Here is an 18,958-nt window from a genome sequence, read left to right as displayed (position 1 = left end):
GGGGAGAGGGAGAAATAGGTTGGGAAAAGAGCGATCAACTGTCTCCGTTTGTCTGGAACTGAGGGGGGTGTCCATGATGCAGGACTCTGGGAGCTAAGAATTGGGAATGTGCTGGGGTAACCCGGACAAGCTGGTCATCCCAGCTGGGAGGCTGAGGTCGACGTAGCGCTGAAGGGAGGTGGGGCTTCCTGCAGGGCAGTGTTGGGGTAAAGAGGTTCTGAGCATATTTGAAGGCTGAGAGGGGAACACCATAAAACAGAGAGAGGGGCTGAATTTAAAGAAAAGAGGGAAGAACTGCCAGGGTGAGGTCAGAGGGAAAGCAGCTGGGAGAGAGCCATTCACGGGAGACACGTCGGTAACAGGAAGAGAAACGATGTCTCTTCTAAGACAGCAGGGCATGAGCGGAGGGCAGACCAGCTAAAAATAAATTTGCTGATGTGGAGGAAGGAGGCTGAGAGAGTACACATCTGAGGGCTAGGAGGTCTGATGAAGCCTAAAAGCCCCCAGAATACGTGGAGCCCCTGAGGGCCCTGGGTGGCTCCAAGACACATACTCCCCATGGTGGGGACCCCACACCCCGCTGGAGCAGACAGAGACTGGCTCCCACTGGAAGGTCCACCAGGCCTCCCAGGGGCCATCCACCCCTGAGACCCGCCCTGGCCACCTACCTCGGCAGGAGGGCAGCGGGAAGTCCCACGTGGCACTGTTCTCGGAGCCAGCGTGGCAGGTGAGCACAGCGTGGCCCTCCAGGAAGAAGCCGGGGTTGCAGCTGTAGCGGACCTTGTCACCGAGGTTGAAGGTAGAGCCCTGCTGGACGCCGTTGGGCAGCCGCCCGGGGTTCCCACATGTGTGGCTGGGGAGCACTGTGAGCAGAAAGAGAGATGCAGCCCGTGAACGGGGCTCCAGCCCTGACCCCCTGCCTCCGAGCGCCACCTCCCTGGGCGACCCCCCCTCCCCAAGCCTCCTCTCTTCCCTAGGACAGGACTGTGCCCTCCCGGCTGCCTGGGCCCTGAGTACTCACAGGGGTCAAGTGCAATTTATTCCCAGACATCCAGGTTTCCTGCCGTTTCTCATGAGCAGCCCTGGGTGTGAAGTATGTTTGAAGCTGTGGATCAGTTCAATCAGTCACAGCTGTATCCTGCCTTCGCCACTCAGGGTCATTTTATCTGTTGCTACAAAAGGTTTGCATGTCCTCCTCCAAGGAGCACAGACCCCAAACCACAAACGCCTGCCTGAACTGTTTTCCAGGAATTTGTGTCTGGTTGAGCTAATCAAGACTAAATAACACCACCCACTTTCTCACTGGGCATGTGTGAGTGAACACTCTGTGACCATTTGATATCAGAGGGCTAAAAAACTACACCCTCAGAAGGTGCTAAGTGCCCTCAAAATGTGCAGAGGCCTGTAGCTTAGTTACATGTGTGCAGAAGGGTGATCACTGCACCTTTACCCAAGCACCTTTCCCCATGCTCCCCAAGCCTCAGACCACCTTGCTTCTCTAGTCTCTATCCCACAAATATCCTGAGGCCCTTGTCTTTGAATTAAAAGATGCTTACTCCTTGGAAGAAAAGTTATGACCAACCTAGACAGCATATTAAAAAGCAGAGACATTACTTTGCCAACAAAGGTCCGTCTAGTCAAGGCTTTGGTTTTTCCAGTGGTCATGTATGGATGTGAGTTGGACTATAAAGAAAGCTGAGTGCCGAAGAATTGATGCTTCTGAACTGTGGTGTTGGAGAAGACTCTTGAGAGTCCCTTGGACTGCAAGGAGATCCAACCAGTCCATCCCAAAGGAAATCAGTCCTGAATATTCATTGGAAGGACTGATGCTGAAGCTGAAACTCCAGTCCTTTGGCCACCTGATGTGAAGAGCTGACTCATTTGAAAAGACCCTGATGCTGGAAAAGATTGAAGGCAGGAGGAGAAGGGGATGACAGAGGATGAGACGGTTGGATGGCATCACCGACTCAATGGACATGAGTTTGAGTAAACTCTGGGAGTTGGTGATGGACAGGGAGGCCTGGCGTACTGCAGTCCATGGGGTCACAAAGAGTCGGACACGACTGAGCGACTGAACTGAAGTGAACCAAACTTCCCTTTGGGAAGGCAGATCCGAGACTTGTTCTCCCATCTCCTCGCTCGGATACTTTGTGAATAAATCCTCTCTTTGCTGCAAACCTTGGCATCTCAGCCCTGTGGCTTGCTGCGCGTTGGGCAAAACGAACCTGGTTCAGTAACACGTATATCCCATCACTTGAGATGCCCCAGGGAAATCACTTTAATCTCTTGGGTTTGATTGCTCTGATCTCAGATTCCACAGTCCTTCCCACTAAACACCGTGGAAGGGACACAGAAAGTGGCATGGAGTAGGCGCTCATTCAACCCAGTGTCCTTTCTTCATCCGTATCTGCCCTGGCAGCCAGAAGAGGAGTTTGGCCTAGTGGGTTTAGGGGAGTTGAAGGGGTAATTAGTGCTGGAAAGAGGCAGTGAGGTAGGGAGACAAGAACCTGAGTTCTGATCAGACTGACCCGTTTCAAGGGGAAAATGGGGAGCCGGAGAATACCACACCTGAGCCAGAGCAGTAACGGCCAGCTGCCAACGTTCATTCATTACGCAGAGGAAATAGTCTTGCTGAGGGTGCTAGAGCATCGTGACTGCCAGTCAGGAGGGAGAAAGGGAGCATGCATCACCTGTGTGCCTGAGTCACACCTTCACCCTGACTCAGCTCCCCCTACTCTGTGCCTTTCTTCCTCAAGGTGGAACTGCCTGTGCCCAGAAGGTCCCACCTCTCACCATTCCACACCTCCCCACAAGGTGAAGACAAGTGGTCACAGCTGCGTCCAGACCGCCATCCAAGTGCATGCATGCTTGCTCAGTTGCTAAGCCATGTCCAACGCTGCAACCCCATGGAGTGTAGCCCTCCAGGCTCCCCCATCCATGGGATTCTCCAGGCAAGAATACTGGAGTGGGTTGCCATTTCCTCCTCCAGGGAATGTTCCCGACCCAAGGATCAACCCCACGTCTCCTGCATCTCCTGCATTGGCAGGAGGATTCTTTAGCACTGCACCACCTGGGAAAACTTGCCTTAAAAGTACTTCTCCATTACTTCATGTGACGATGGTTTATGGACACCAGCCTTGAGAGGCCATAGAGTAAGACAGTGGAAAGTAGAGGCCTAACAGCCGCAGTGCTTGGGTTCACATCCCACCCTGGTGGCTTACTACCTGTGGGACCCTGAGCAAGTCTCTTCACCTCTCTGGGCCTCAGTTTCCTCGGCAATTCACAACAGTACCTTCCTCTGGAGTTGTTGTGACAATTAAATAAGTGGAGGTATATAAAGAGCTTAGAGCCTGGATACAGAGAGTACCACACAAGAGAATCTGAGTTCCCAGTCCAGTGGGACATGCGTATGTTTAAAGGTATACTAAGTCCCTTATAACGAGATAGGAACCAGGCAGGGCACCAAACCCAGTCAGGGGTTAGTCAGAACCAGCTTCCTGGAAGAGATGTCTATGCTGAACCTTGCGAGATTAGTAAGAATTAGCTAGGTCAAAGAGTGTTCCAGGCAGAGGAAATACCATGTGGAAAGACCCTGAGGCCAGAGACAACCTAAGAGTTCAGGGAACCTGGAGTAAGAGGGGAGGGGTGGCAATGACGAGAAATAAGGAAATGGAGATAACCAGCCTGGATTCTAGAAAGCTTCCCTGGTCCTTGATGTACCCTCTTCCAGCCCATATTGCTATTTTTCAGGACCATCTCAACCATCCACACTGATCTCAGAGCCCTCAGAAAGGAGGCTTTCCCTCTGCCTTCTCCTCTCCTCCCTCCTTGTGGAAGGAAAGGGTAGACTTTGGTACTAGCTTAATCTGGTCTGAAGCCAGGTGCTGTCACTGTCTTATTCCCTGGCCCTGAGTCACGTGACCTCACTGAGCCTTACTTTCCTCAACTGAAAAAGAACAGTAATGTCTAGGGGTTGACCAGGTTACTGACCATAGCCGATGCATGGCTGGCACGGTGCCCAGCACAGAGTAGGTGCTCAAAAATGGCAGATGTTGTCCTTCCACTGTGAGGTAGGGCCATGCAGTCCCTGTGAGCCTAACACAGTGTCTGGTACTTGTAGGGATATATTTGAGTGTCCATTAATTAGTTGTTTGGAAAAATTCCTCTTTGATGCATTAATTCCTTCATGCAATGAAAATGTGTGGGCCTGCTGCACTCTATGCTGGTAATAGACCAGTGAACTGGACAACAGGGTCTCTGCCCTTAAATGGCTTATGTTTTTGTGAGAGAACTATCTTAAGGGCTAAAGAGCTCTTCCCTGCCTATTTTCTACCTTTGACAAGTGAGATGACCCAGACAAAATGACTGACCTCATCACCCTATTAGCCTAGCTAAGAATGTAGTCTTTGGGCTGCTGGATACCTTAGCATTTCCCATGATCCCATGCTGCTGGCTTCCTTGGCATTTCCTATAATCCTTTGCTGCCGGCTTCCTTGGCATTTCCCATAATCCCTTGCTGCCGACTTCCCTGGCATTTCCCATAATCCCTTGCTGCCGGCTTCCTTGACATTTCCCATAATCCCTTGCTGCCGGCTTCCTTGGCATTTCCCACAATCCCAAGCTGCTGGCTACAGCGGAGGGAGAGACTGTGATGTGAGTGTCTGTGGGTGCTGGGGGTGCAAGTGGGTGGGTCAAGTAAACATTTGGAGAAGAAAGCAAGCTAAGATTAGGGGAGGGAGCCAACCTGGGGAAATGGGCTAAGAACTGGTGTAGAACTAACGTTCATTTTCCGCAACGAGACGCAAAAACCCCATTTAATTAAATTACTAGTGTCAAATTTCTAATGAGCCGACTTCTGCTTTGGGCTTTCTTCCTTTGAAATTAATGACTGAAACACACTATGAGTAAAATTCGATTCTTTTTGAAAAGTCACTCTCAAGTGCTCACCGCTCTCTACTTAATGAGCTGTTCATGATCAGAGCACTCTGACCTGGCACCTCCACTGGGACTTGGGTGTGATGAGTGGGGAGCTCATTGCCAACCCCACCTCCTTTTTTAACTTGAGCTTTGCTCCCGAGAGGCCACACAGGGCATGGAGAGAGGGCAGATGTTGGTCCCAGAGAGGCCTGGATTTAAATCGCGGCTCATCCACCTCTAGCTGAGTGATCTTGAGCCATAAACTATACCTCTCTGGGCTTCCTCATTCAGTTATTCATCTGAAATTGAGGATACTTTCTTTTTCTTCCTCTAGAGTGAAGGGGTGGATTGTATTAGCTTCCCAGGGATGCTACAAAAAAGTGCCACAAACTGGGTGGTTTAAAACAACAGATACTTACTGTCTCACAGCTACAGAGGCTAGAAGTCCAAAATCAAGGTGTCAGCAGGGTCATGATCCCTCTGAAACTTGTAAGGGAATCCTCTTAGCTTCTGGTCATTATCTAGAAAACTTTACTGTTCCTTGACTTGTCCAAGCTTCCATCCAACCCTTCACCTTCACTGGGCATTTTCCCTTTGTTTCCCTGTGTCCAAATTTCACCTTGTTAAAAGGACACCAACCATACTGGATTAGGACACACTCCAATGGCCTTCTCTCAACTCCATCATCTGCAAAGGCCCTATCTCCAAAGAGGGTCATATCCACAGGTCCTGGGGTTAGGTCTTCAGCATCTCTTTGAAGTGAGTGTGAAAGTCGCTCAGTTATGTCTGACTCTTTGTGACCCCATGGACTACACAGTCCATGGAATTCTCCAGCCAGAATACTGGAGTGGGTAGCCTTTCCCTTCTCCAGGGGCTCTTCCCGATCCAGGGATTGAACCCAGGTCTCCTGCATTGCAGGTGGATTCTGTACCAGCTGAGCAACAAGGGAAGCCCAAGAATACTGAAGTGGGTAGCCTGTCCCTTCTCCAGCGAATCTTCTCGACCCAGGAATTGAACTGGGGCCTCCTGACAGGGCTGATGAACAGATGAAATAAAGCTAGATTTATAATACCCACCACTGAGTCCCTGGTATGTTTTGGGCCCAAGGCTATAAATTTATTTTACTTAATCCTCAAAACAATCATGTGCGATATTTATTATCCTTATTTTATAGATGAAAAAATAAAACAAAAACAAACTGAGGCACAGAGAGTTTAAGCAACTTCCCCGAAGGACACAGAGCTAGAAACGGGCAGAGCTAGGTTGTGAATCTAGGTCTTTCTGGCTCCATCATTCAACACCCTTCATTGTGGAATACAATACTGCTTCTGACAGAGACAGCATCCAGTACACAGTAGGTGCTTAATGACCAAGAGTTCCCTTCCTCCCTTCATTATTCTAGACCCTGAGACAAAATGAAGGGTGATTACCTGACTGTCCAGATTTAATTGTCTGTCTTTTTTTCTCCAGTCTGATTTGCCGATCTTGTACTTTTTAATAATGTCAAGGGCAGCATTTAAAGTGTGGTCTTTTGTAATGTGTCTGATGCACAACTTGCTGGACAGACAGAGATTGGAGATAAGCCACAAAGCCAGACTTTCTAAGGCACAGTGTTCTTTGATTTTTGGATTTTGCCCGTGTGGTTTTTTTTGGCACAGATATTATAACTGTTCATGCTCTCCTGTCTATAAAACTTCCCTTTGATTGCTTACAAAATGAAGAGTGGGATATTTACATCCAAGGCAGCCGAGAACAGTATTATTAAAGCTGTGCCTGACATTGAACAATTCCATTGTAGATTAGCTGTGGGGAATTTTGTCCCTTCTACAAAGCCAGCCTCTTGCCAATCAACATGATATTCTCAGTGATTGTATGACAATGAATCTCCTTTGTGGTTGGAGTGCAGCAAAAGCTACATCATGCCTTCTTTTATTTTTAATTTGAGACTTTAGTTGCCATATTATAATGAAGAGTCGTTTATGCTCTCTGGACAAGCACCCTCCATATGTTTGATTCCTTATCTTCCATCAGGTAGCTTGTTTGATCTTCATGGCCATACGGTTGATACAAACTGACAGGGTGGCTGGGAGAAAGGATGCAGGAAGGATTGCTTCTTCCCCAGCCCTCAGCATGGACAGGGGAGATGGTGTTGTGTGTGTGTGTGTGTGTGTGTGACAGAGAGGGGCAGTGGGCATGGACAGGGCAGGAAAGAATAAGATCCATTACCTTTTGAGTGCCTATGCTAGGCTAGGCACTTCTTCATCTCACATTATATCTTAGTTAACATTTGCAACCCCCCTTGCTTTCAGCTGTTTGGCCTAGTAAACACAACTGCACACTTACTATGTGGCATCCTCATTGTCAAGGGCTCCGTATATCGTTCCATCCCAAAGAATTATCTTACTTGTCTCCACTTCCTCTCCTCCCATCTACATCTGATACAGTAGGTAGTTGATGCACTGTTTATCGTTGGTCTCACTCGGCTACAATATAAGCTCCATGAATACAGGCATCTTTTGAATCTGTTTTATTCCCTTTTGTATCCTAGTTCCTTGAACAGCGCCTGATGTATAATGACACCTTGATGAAAGTTTATTGAGTGACTTAATGATCTTATTGAATCCTCCCAATAAACCACTGAGGGAAGGGCTATTATGCCTTGTTGAGATGAGTATGATGCCTAGAGACGCAGGAGCACATTTCCCGAGACCCTGTAGCTCGCTGGGGGTGGAGCCGGGGGTCCACAGCAACGCCTGGCTGCTGAGCCCATGACATTGACCTGTGCTAGGCCGTGCTTGCACTGATCATTCCACATCGAGCTCATGGTAACTGGTGTACCTTGAAACGTCCTCATAGGAGACTCACACACATTCTCCTCATGGGAATGACTTGGGGTGAAAACCAGGCAAGTCAAACCCTAGTTCAGTGTTAGTCACTCATTCATGTCCGACTCTTTTGCGACCCCAAGGATGCAGGCTCCCCTGTCCATGGAATTCTCCAAGCACGAATAGTGGAGTGGGTGGCCGTTCCCTTCTCCACGGGAGCCTCCGGTCCAGGGATCGAAACTGGGTCTCCTGCACTGCAGGCGGATCCTTTACCGTCTGAACCACCAGGGAGCCTGGTCCTGTACGTTTCCTGCTACCTGTCAATCAAACAAACGCAGGGGTGCCAGGACCTCAGACAGGGTATGCCACTCACACGTCCACAGGGCCCTGTCCTGCCAAGTCTCTTCCTGCCCAGCATCTGGCATAAACTCTCCCCTGTGAGCCTTTCTCTTGGCTCATGTTTGCAATTTTGTAACCTTTGGCATCAGGAGCGCATGGGTAGTTTTATAAAAATACCAACGCCTAGGCCTGTCCCCACACCTATCGAATTGGAATTTCAGAGGAAGAGCCCAAGCTCCTCTGGGTGACTGGAGAGCCCAGCTGAAAGTGAGAACCACTCGCGGTAACTTATTCATGTCAGTTATTCCATTAGCTCGGTTGGGTTATCTCTCTGAGCTGTGAACTGTTCAATTTCCAGAGCCTTTCTTGTTACTGGGCTTTGACTTCTGGGAGCAGCAAGCCTGGCTTCTCCCCGGGACATCGCTGTCCTCCATAAGTCACACTTGCCCTCTCTCTCCTTCTCATTTGAGGATCCTCATCATCTCTCCCCTGGGCTTCTGCACCCAACTCTGATGGCCCTGCCGCTAGCCCTGCCCCCTCCAATGCATTGTCTGCACTGATGCTGCAGTAAGCTTTCTAGAAGGGCAAGTTCACCACGGCCCTGCCCTGTTCTCCCTTTCGGAGCACATGTGCCCAAGGTGGGTTCCCTACCACTGAGAGACACAGGCAAACGCAGGTCCTCAGTCTTCTGCATGATAAATGTACGAATAAATAATATTTGAAACCATCAAAATTAATAAAAGGAAAGAGAAAAGAAAACCACGAGAGCCCTCCTATTGCTGTCAGAATAAATCAAATCTTAGGCTCAGGCAGCCCCCTCCTTCTATAATCTGACCCCTGCTGACCTTTTCTACCTTATCTTCTGCTCCCCTAATCTTGCCCCCCTCCACTTCCTCTGTGAAGCCCTCCTTGATACCCTTAGGGTCTTGTCTAAACTGGGAAACTCCAGGAAAAGACATCCTGATAGAATGTAAATTCAGGTTTAATGTCATTGGCAACCCGCTCCCAGAATCCTGGAACTCCCAGCCCACTAACTACATAGGCTTGTTCTGGTCATTTGGTTAATTTTGCAATCTCACAGGCCCACATTTTACATGATTGGATTTTTTGGACCCACTTGCAGAATTAAGTCGGGGTTTTACTTGCACTTCAATTCCTGCACTTGTCATACGACATTACAATTCAATCATTCATTAATTTACAACACCCTGGCTTCCAAACGGGAGCTAAGCCTGCCTGTAATTGTTTGTTTAGGTGTCTATTTTCATCTCTGGACTTCCCCGAGGGGCCGGAATGACGCATTCTTTATTTATCTAGTGTTTGATTTAATGCCTGGCAGGAAGGGAGTACCCTAATGGAATGTGTTGAATATATGTGTATATATATATGTAATGTATACTATGAGCATATAAAATGTGCATTATATATAAGGAGCAACAAAGCAAAGGAAAAGGGTTGGCACACTTTTTCTGTAAGGAACCAGGGAGTAAATACTTTTGGCCTTGCCTAATGGTCTCTGACCCAATGATTCAGCTTTTTTCACTGAGCTACAAAAGCAGCTGTAGACAGTACCTGATCCAACCAAGCTTTACTTATACAACAGGCCCCCAGCCCATGGGCCACAGTCTGGTACCCGGGAACTCGTGTCTATTCAGTTACAGTCTCAGGAACCTCCTCTCATCTCCCACAACTGAGAAGGAAAACTAAGGAAAGATCAGTTTTGCTGGGAGTCCAGGATGGGAAGGGGCTGTGAGGAGAGCAGGCTGTAGGTAAGAGACCTTGACAGAGGTGACTGGCAGGAAGAGGGCAGAGAGAAGACAAAATAGGCAGTTCGTACCTGAGGACTGAGACCAAAATCCCATTTCCATTTCCCATCAGTGTGGCACTGGGCAAAGCGGGCATTGTGCTGGCTACGGGATAAGGCTTGTGTGTGTGTGTTCAGTCACCACTCTTTCCCATTAAAATAGAATTTATGTTAGTGCTCAGGGCTACTCTTTAGGTTGGTATTATGAACCTGGTTTTACCCTAAAGAGCTGAGTTTAGAGAGCTGAAGGGTCATGCAGCTAGTTGCAATAATAACAGTCACCTTTTGGGTGTCTGATATGAGCTGGGCACTCTGCTCAGTACTTTACCTGGCTCTTCTGTTTCATCTTACCTGTTGCAAGGGGCTCTGACTGTTCCCTCTGGGGGGACAGGGGAATGAGGAACAAAGGGGCTATTCTGACTCAGTGTCACGTGGCTGGTTGGCATCAGGGCAGGGGGTTGACACTTGAGCCCTTTGACCTCAGTGTGTGTGTGTGTGTACTAAGTCACTTCAGTTGTGTCTCACTCTTTGTGATCCTATGGACTGTAGCCGGTCATGCTCCTCTATCCACGGGATTCTCCAGGCCAGCATACTGGCCTGAGTTGCCATGCCCTCCTCCGGGGGACCTTCCCAGCCCAGGGATCAAACCCGTGTCTCTTACGTCTACTGGCACTGGCAGGCAGGTTCTCCACCACTAGCACCACCTGGGAAGTCCTTGACCTCAGCACCTGCGTCTTAATCAGGCTGCAACCTTGATCTTCAAGACCCGTGTTTGTTTCACTGCGTTCCCAGCATGGAGGCAGTGCTCTGGACACCTGCACACTTCTTCTCCTTGCCAGGCCTAGAACACGCCTGACCTGCACCCAGTCAGACCCCTCAGCGGCCCTACCCTCCCACCATCACTACCTGGAGCTTCACAGACATCCCTCATCCCACCAGCAGAGGGTGCAGAGGGGCTGTCAGTGGGAATTCTCCATGACGCTTCATAACCATGGGGCCCCATGGCCTCCTGTTTCACCTGAGATTCTTTAGAAGCAATACCAAAAAGGTTACATCCTAGGCCCCAGAGTAGAGCTGCCAGTTAAAATCCAGGACTCCAAGTTAAATTTGAATTTCAGAGAAACACACAAATCTGTTTTGTTTTTTAAGTATAAGTATATCCCATGCAACATGTGGGATATAATTATACTAAAATCTATTTGAAATTCAAATTCAACTGGGCATCCTGGGTTGTAATGTGCCAGTTTTATCAACTCTGCCCCAGAGGGGAGTCTTCTCTCCATCAGTGGCTTCAGCTTCTTAAGGTACTAGGGGTTTCTCTGGAGAAAAGGGGACGAGGACAGGAGAGAGAGCCTGGCTTTAAGGAACTTGATACTGAGCCAGAAGAGGGGTTTCAGGGGGCAAGCTCAGAGACCCCCCAGGTGGGGCCTGTGGAGGTTTAGGTACAGCAGGATTACAAGGGAGGAGTGAGCTGTGCGGCTTTGCTCCTTCCCCTAATCACTCTCTAACAGAAGTTCTGAGTCTTATTCTGTACCCACTGTCCCTCTCCTGTATCAGGAGGCTATGGTATGCCTTAGCCTCTCTGATAAACAGCTTTAGGCTGGCACAAGGTCCCCTGTGATGCAGCCTCTGTTTGTTCCCTCTTCAGCCCGTCCTGCCCCATCACACTCCAGCACCGGGATGCTCCGCCTTGTCTAGACAGAGCAATGCACGCAGAATCAGTGGTACCCTATGGGGAAACATGGCAAAATACTACTGTGTTAGGCTTATAATAGCCAACTATGCAATTAGGGGTGAAATTTGGTTAATTGCAGAATGATGCCTAGAAATGTTTCCCAAAGTATATTCCATAAAACACAGGCTGAGAAATAAATTCCATGAGAAGAGCATTCAACTTTGAAAAATGCTACAGAAGTTCTCTCCTCTGGAAGAAACCAATGCTTATGCATTTATCTCAGAGGTGCTGCAGGAGAGAAACCTGTTTAACCTTGCTTTAACCAGAATCTCCACAAATTTGATGACAGAATCTCTCCTCTCTTCCTTTTCTTTTTCTCTCAGAAATACCTATTAGCTTCTGAATTGTTCTGTGGAATACACTTTGAGAATTGCTAGGTTCTAGGTACTAGCAAACACCCTCTTCCAACAACATAAGAGAAGACTCTATACATGGACATCACCAGATGGTCAACACCAAAATCAGATTGATTATATTCTTTGCAGCCAAAGATGGAGAAGCTCTATACAGTCAGCAAAAACAAGACTGGAAGCTGACTGTGGCCCAGATCATGAACTTCTTATTGCCAAATTCAGACTTAAAGTGAAGAAAGTAGGGAAAACCACTAGACCATTCAAGTATAACCTAAATCAAATCCCTTATGATTATACAGTGGAAGTGAGAAATAGATTTAAGGGACTAGATCTGATAAATAGAGTGCCTGATGAACCATGAACGGAGGTTCGTGACATTGTACAGGAGACAGGGATCAAGACCATTCCCATGGAAAAGAAATGCAAAAAAGCAAAATGGCTGTCTGGGGAGGCCTTACAAATAGCTGTGAAAAGAAGAGAAGCAAAAAGCAAAGGAGAAAAGGAAAGATATAAGCATCTGAATGCAGAGTTCCAAAGAACAGAAAGAAGAGATAAGAAAGCCTTCCTCAGCAATCAGTGCAAAGAAGTAGAGGAAAACAACAGAATGGGAAAGACTAGATATCTCTTCAAGAAAATTAGAGATACCAAGGGAACATTTCATGCAAAGATGGGCTCGATAAAGGACAGAAATGGTATGGACCTAACAGAAGCAGAAGATGTTAAGAAGAGGTGGCAAGAATACACAGAAGAACTGTACAAAAAAGATGTTCATGACCAAGACAATCATGATGGTGTGATCACTCTCCTAGAGCCAGACATCCTGGAATGTGAAGTCAAGTGGGCCTTAGAAAGCATCACTATGAACAAAGCTAGTGGAGGTGATGGAATTCCAGTTGAACTATTTCAAATCCTGAAAGATGATGCTGTGAAAGTGCTGCACTCAATATGCCAGCATATTTGGAAAACTCAGCAGTGGCCACAGGACTGGAAAAGGTCAGTTTTCATTCCAGTCCCAAAGAAAGGCAATGCCAAAGAATGGTCAAACTACCACACAATTACACTCATCTCACATGTTAGTAAAGTAATGCTCAAAATTCTCCAAGCCAGGCTTCAGCAATACGTGAACAGTGAACTTCCAGATGTTCAAGCTGGTTTTAGAAAAGGCAGAGGAACCAGAGATCAAATTGCCAGCATCCACTGGATCATGGAAAAAGCAAGAGAGTTCCAGAAAAACACCTATTTCTGCTTTATTGACTATGCCAAAGCCTTTGACTGTGTGGATCACAAGAAACTGTGGAAAATTTTGAAAGAGATGGGCATACCAGACCACCTGACCTGCCTCTTGAGAAACCTATATTCAGGTCAGGAGGCCACAGCAGAACTGGATATGGAACAACAGACTGGTTCCATTTAGGAAAAGGAGTATGTAAAGGCTGTATATTGTCACCCTGCTTATGTAACTTATATGCAGAGTACATCATGAGAAACTCTGGGCTGGAAGAAGCACAAGCTGGAATCAAGATTGCCGGGAGAAATATCAATAACCCCAGATATGCAGATGACACCACCCTTATGGCAGAAAGTGAAGAGGAACTAAAAAGCCTCTTGATGAAAATGAAAGAGGAGAGTGAAAAAGTTGGCTTAAAGCTCAACATTCAGAAAATGAAGATCATGGCATCTGGTCCCATCACTTCATGGGAAATAGATGGGGAAACAGTGTCAGACTTTATTTTTCTGGGCTCCAAAATCACTGCAGATGTTGACTGCAGCCATGAAATGAAAAGACACTTACTCCTTGGAAGGAAAGTTATGACCAACCTAGATAGCATATTCAAAAGCAGAGACATTACTTTGCCAACAAAGGTCCATCTAGTCAAGGCTATGGTTTTTCCAGTGGTCATGTATGGATGTGAGAGTTGGACTATAAAGAAAGCTGAGCACCAAAGAATGATGCATTTGAACTGTGGTATTGGAGAAGCCTCTTGAGAGTCCCTTGGACTGCAAGGAGATCCAACCAGTCCATTCTGAAGGAGATCAGCCCTGAGATTTCTTTGGAAGGAATGATGCTAAAGCTGAAACTCCAGTAATCTGGCCACCTCATGCAAAGAGTTGACTCATTGGAAAAGACTCTGATGCTGGGAGGGATCTGGGGCAGGAGGAGAAGGGGACGACAGAGGATGAGATAGCTGGATGGCATCACCGACTCGATGGACGTGAGTTTGAGTGAACTCCGGGAGTTGGTGGTAGACAGGGAGGCCTGGCGTGCTGCGATTCATGGGGTCGCAAAGAGTCGGACACGACTGAGCGACTGAACTGAACTGAACTGAACTGAGGTAAGATAAACCTGAGTTGCTTTGTTTTCCTTATTCATCATTATCATCACAGAACAACAGCAATGATATGTGACATTTACGCAGCCCTTTCCCAGTTACCACGCACAGTTTTTACAAACACAATCTCCCATTGACACCTCCAGACTTATGTTTTCTGTGGTTTAGGATGGTCCCTAGCTTTGGAGATTGGAATCAATTCTTACCTAAGCAGCCACCATCGCTTCCAGTTGAGAGCAGCTTATGATCGTGGGTGCGTGCTCAGTGACTAAGTGGTGTCAGACTCTTGCAATGCCATGGACTGTAGCCCGTCAGGCTCCTCCCTCCATGGGATTCTCCAAGCAAGCATACTGGAGTGGGTTGCCATTTCCTTCTCCAAGGGATCCTCCCGACCCAGGGATCGAACCATGTCTCCGGTACTGGCAGGTGGATTCTTTACCCCTGAGCCACCTGGGACGTCCGCAGCCTATGTTACAGAAGTGCAAAGGCATAGGTTCTTCTTTTCATCTGATAACTTTTATAGCAGGGCATGGCCTGCTTGGCTGGGGAAGAATGCCCCCTGACCTGCTGAGACCAGATTTCCGGAGGTTTGTGGCCAGGGCTAGCCAAGTTTGGTCCTCATCCGTGCCCAGCTACAGATGGGAAGTCATGAATGCTGAACCAATCCTAGCAAAGGGTCTAGAAGAGAACGCAGTGACCTAGTTCATCTGGGGGTCCTGTGGTGAGGCTGGCACTTCTAACCCTGGTTGAGGTGGCCCATACGAAAGGTTACCCTGTCTCAGGCTGGGGCTGCCCCTGGCTCCATAAGTGGCTTTGCTTTCTCCTTAACTGCCCCCAGACTCTACAGCTCCCTCCAAGTCTGGGCCTTAGCCCCCTATATCCTACCAGCCAGCAGGGAAGTGCTGTGCATCATTTGGGACGCCCATGGCGATATCCTCCCTGCCAACTCCAGCCCTGTAGAATCCTGGAGCCCTGTCCAGGGCCAGGAAGCCCCCGCATACCTTGCACCCCATGGGAAGAAGCACAATATTCCAAAGGCTCCAGACCCCTCAGCTTCCCACTCTCTAAGAAGAACTAGACAGAGGGGCCTGAGGAGGAGCTGGGATGTGAGGCTTCCAGCCACTCTCACACATTTCTTGTACCTTCTGCAAAGGATGGGGGAGTCTGTGACTACAAAGGGCCCTGAGTAAAAGCTGCCTCTGAGTCCCAGTGGGATCACTGTAAATCTTCTTCATCAGCAGCACCATCACTTACTGACCACTTGTATGGACTAACTCTATGTTGAACCCTGTCTCATTCAGTCCTCATTACAACACTGTGAAGTGGGTACCACCCCCATTTTACAGATGACAAAATGAGGCTCTGAGGAGGTAAGGTGCTCCATTCACACGACTAGAACTGGGGGGGCTGGGGTGTCCGCCCAGTGGACTGACTTGTGCACCTTCTTTCTTAGCTACTGCATTCCAGCGAAGAGGCCGAGGAAGGGCTGTTGAGACTGAGAAACTGGCTTCGAGGCTCCATTTCCTGCAGGTTCATCAATGGGGCCAAGTAAGGTGCCTAGGGAACATTTTGCAGCTTGAGAACCAGGAATAGGGCGGGAAAGGAAGACTTGTTTGTCTGTTTGTCTCTTCTTGTTTGTCTGTTTGTTCTTATTCATCTCTGAAGCCCAACGACTTCTCCAAAGGCTTCATGGAGGCCCCAGTGCAGGTAGGGACCCTCAGTCCAGGTCCTCCAGGGTCAGGAGGCAGGAGGGCGGACAGGGTCTTCCCGGGGGCAGCTCCTTACTTGGGGGGCACCACACTCTCTCACATGGAAACAGACTTCACAACCCAAGGGCACAAATCCGTCCATTCATACTCGCCTTTCCACACACACACGTCCACACGTGTACACACAAGAGTATATTCTCATACACAAACATGCATGTCTAAAACCAGACCTCCAGAATGCGCTTGTCTGAGCTCTTGTGTTCACATGTATGACAACAGACACAACGCCTTCTCCCACACACACCAGTGAACAACCTCCATTTCTATAGCAAAAAAATGATCCCCTTCTGATTAGCCTCTTCTGGGCTAAAGACCCTCTCTCTCCCATGTCCCCTTCTACACCCAGAGCTCCTCTCAGAAGCCTGGGTCACCCTCCCTCCCACGCAGGGGCCGGCCTGGCCCCTGTTTAAGGTCTCATCATCCTGGGCACAGCATGGAACGTGGGGGCGGGGTGGGTGCGATCTCACCCTTTCGGCGCTTCAGGCAGCTGTCAGCTGAGGCCATGGTCTGGGAGGCGGCCTGTCAGGGTCTGGGAGGCACTGAGCGGCGTGGCTCAGAGAAGGGCTCTGGCATCCTGCAGGCGTGGGTTTGGACTCGCCTGTGCCCCTCCTAGCAGGGGGTTAGAGGTTGTGACAGGAGATAGCAAGGTGCGCTGGTTAGCAGAGGGGACTCTGGAGACAGATGGCCTGGGTTCAAGCCCAGCTCTATTGTCTCACAAGCAAGTCACTTCGCCTCTTGCACCTCAGTTTCCTCACCATTAGAATGGAGGTCATAACAGCACCCAGTTCAGAGAGCTGTTGAGAGGCTGAAGTAAGATCAACCAGCAGAGGGCTTACCTCAGTGTCTGCACATAGCACATGTTGGATACATTTCGGAAAGTCATTATATATATGTGGACTTCTGCAGTGGTTCAGACGGTAAAGAATCTGCCTGCCACACAGAAGACCCGGGCTTGATTCCTGGGTCGGGAAGATCCCCTAGAGAAGGGAATGGCTACCACTCCAGTATTCTTGCCTGTGAAGCCCCATGGACAGAGGTGACTGGAATGCTGCAGTCCACGGGGTCGCAAGGAGTCGGACACGACTGAGTGAATAACACAACATATAAATACCTAGAGCTCTCTGGGGGAAGACGCCAGGGCGATAAGAAAGAGAAAAAGCTGGAGAGAGCAGAAGGGCCCCAGGAGCTGGAACACGGGAAGCCAAGCAGGGGCCTGCTGCTTCCGGTCCAAAAGGCCTCCTTTAATCCCAATAAGAAGACTTCAGGGGACTTCCCTGGTGGTCCACTAGTTGGGGTTTCACCTTCCGATGCAGGGGGCATGGGTTTGATTCCTAGTGGGGGAGCTAAGATCCCACATGCCTCGTGGCCAAAAAAACCCCAAACTCAAAACAGAAACAATATTGTAAAAAATTCAATAAAAACTTTTAAAATGGTCCACATTAAAAAAAAAAAATCTTTAAAGACGAGAAAGAAAATTCGTGAATGGTCCTGCTCAACCCCAAAGCAATGAGAGAGATACAGATGACACAGAGGCCCAGGAGTGGACTGATGCCAGCCCAGGACCCTGCCCCTCTCGTCCGGACGCTGTGCCGCCCTGCCCGCCCACGGCACCCAGCCTCAGGGATGATGGGAAGGAGTAACTCAGAGCCATTTCCTGGAAGAGGCCTTCGGGGTGGTCTTGGCAGGGAAGGGAGGGTGTTCCAGGTAGTGAGGCTGGCACAGGTCCAGGAGCACCAGGCCCCGTGTGAGTTTCGGGCTCTTGTCCCTCGTGTGACTGATTCCTAAATCTGTCTCCGTCGGAGTCCCAGCCCGGACTCTCCTCCACACCACGGATCCAAGTCTCCGTGCCTCTGGGGGCTCCCCGTGGAAGGCTGACTCACGTCTCCACCCTTCTGCAGCCCACCTGAACCCCCGGTCTCACCCCAGCCTCCTGTGCCCTGGTGCCTGGAGCCCGGCACTGGCCTGGGGTCCATCCAGTCCCACTTGGTCTCTTGAGTCCGCATCCTTTCATCTCTCCTGTCTGACCCCCTCTCCAGCCCTGCTGCTAATGCCCAGGCCACCCTCCTCCCATCTCACCTCCTACTCAGGGACTTGGAGACAGACCCCTCCTCACTGTTGTGTCTGTAGACTTGCCCCAGTCCACTCCATTCTCCTGGGACCATGGCACTTCTCTCTGAAGGCCCTGTGGTGACTCCTGTGTCTTACAGGTGGGGTTCAAATCCCTGGGATGTCACTCAAGTCCTCCACAAGCTGACCGGGCCCCTGCCTCCATCCTTAGTCCCACTGTCTTCCCTCACACCTTGCGTTCCCGCAACCCTGAACTCCTCAGGTTTCCTCCAGCACACTGCCTGTTGTGTGTGTGTGTATCAATCGAGGCATGTGTGACTACAGCCGAGCTATTGTGTTGGTGTTACACGTGCCTATGTATATGTGTGCACATGCGTGTATATGTGCATATGTCTACATGTATCTATATGGAAGAGCCTGTTGAGGATGGGGACCAAGGAAGACAGAGTTAGGAAGCCAGTGCTTGGCACAACTAGCTGGCAAGACTAGACACTGACAGCAGAGATGGGCTACTGACGGCCTCAGGGGAGGACTTCCCAGCCCCTACCCTTCCCAGGTGAAATCAGCAGAGCTGCGCGTCCTGCAGACCTGGCCTGGGGCGCAGGGCACGACCATGGAGCCAGATGGTGGGTCCTTGTGTACCATCCAGGGAGGACGAAGGCCAGAGTCCCCAGGGAGCCTGCTGTGACTGCTCCCCAAGGGTGGACAAGCTCCTAATTCTGGATCCAGCCTCCTAGTGCCCGGGGTCACAGCTTCACCCAGAGGCTCCAGGAATTTTCTAGACACCAGAGGACTCCAGTCACTCCTTCTCCCTTTATC

The 18,958-nt window shown here is 49.3% G+C and overlaps 1 protein-coding gene across 1 annotated transcript in view; it reads right to left on the bottom strand.

The window, feature by feature from the left end:
* CSMD2 (CUB and Sushi multiple domains 2) overlaps positions 1-18,958 on the bottom strand; it is a 678,376-nt gene that overhangs the window by 433,132 nt on the left and 226,286 nt on the right. The window contains exon 4 of the mRNA XM_052636874.1: positions 669-863. Within this exon, the coding sequence (XP_052492834.1) occupies positions 669-863 (195 nt within the window). The remainder of the gene's footprint in view (positions 1-668; positions 864-18,958) is intronic.

This window comes from Budorcas taxicolor, chromosome 3 (genome assembly GCF_023091745.1).
Source record: "Budorcas taxicolor isolate Tak-1 chromosome 3, Takin1.1, whole genome shotgun sequence".
Lineage (NCBI taxonomy): Eukaryota > Metazoa > Chordata > Mammalia > Artiodactyla > Bovidae > Budorcas > Budorcas taxicolor.
The sequence above is the reverse complement of the archived record's forward strand: the minus strand, read 5'-3'. Positions and strand labels throughout refer to the sequence as shown.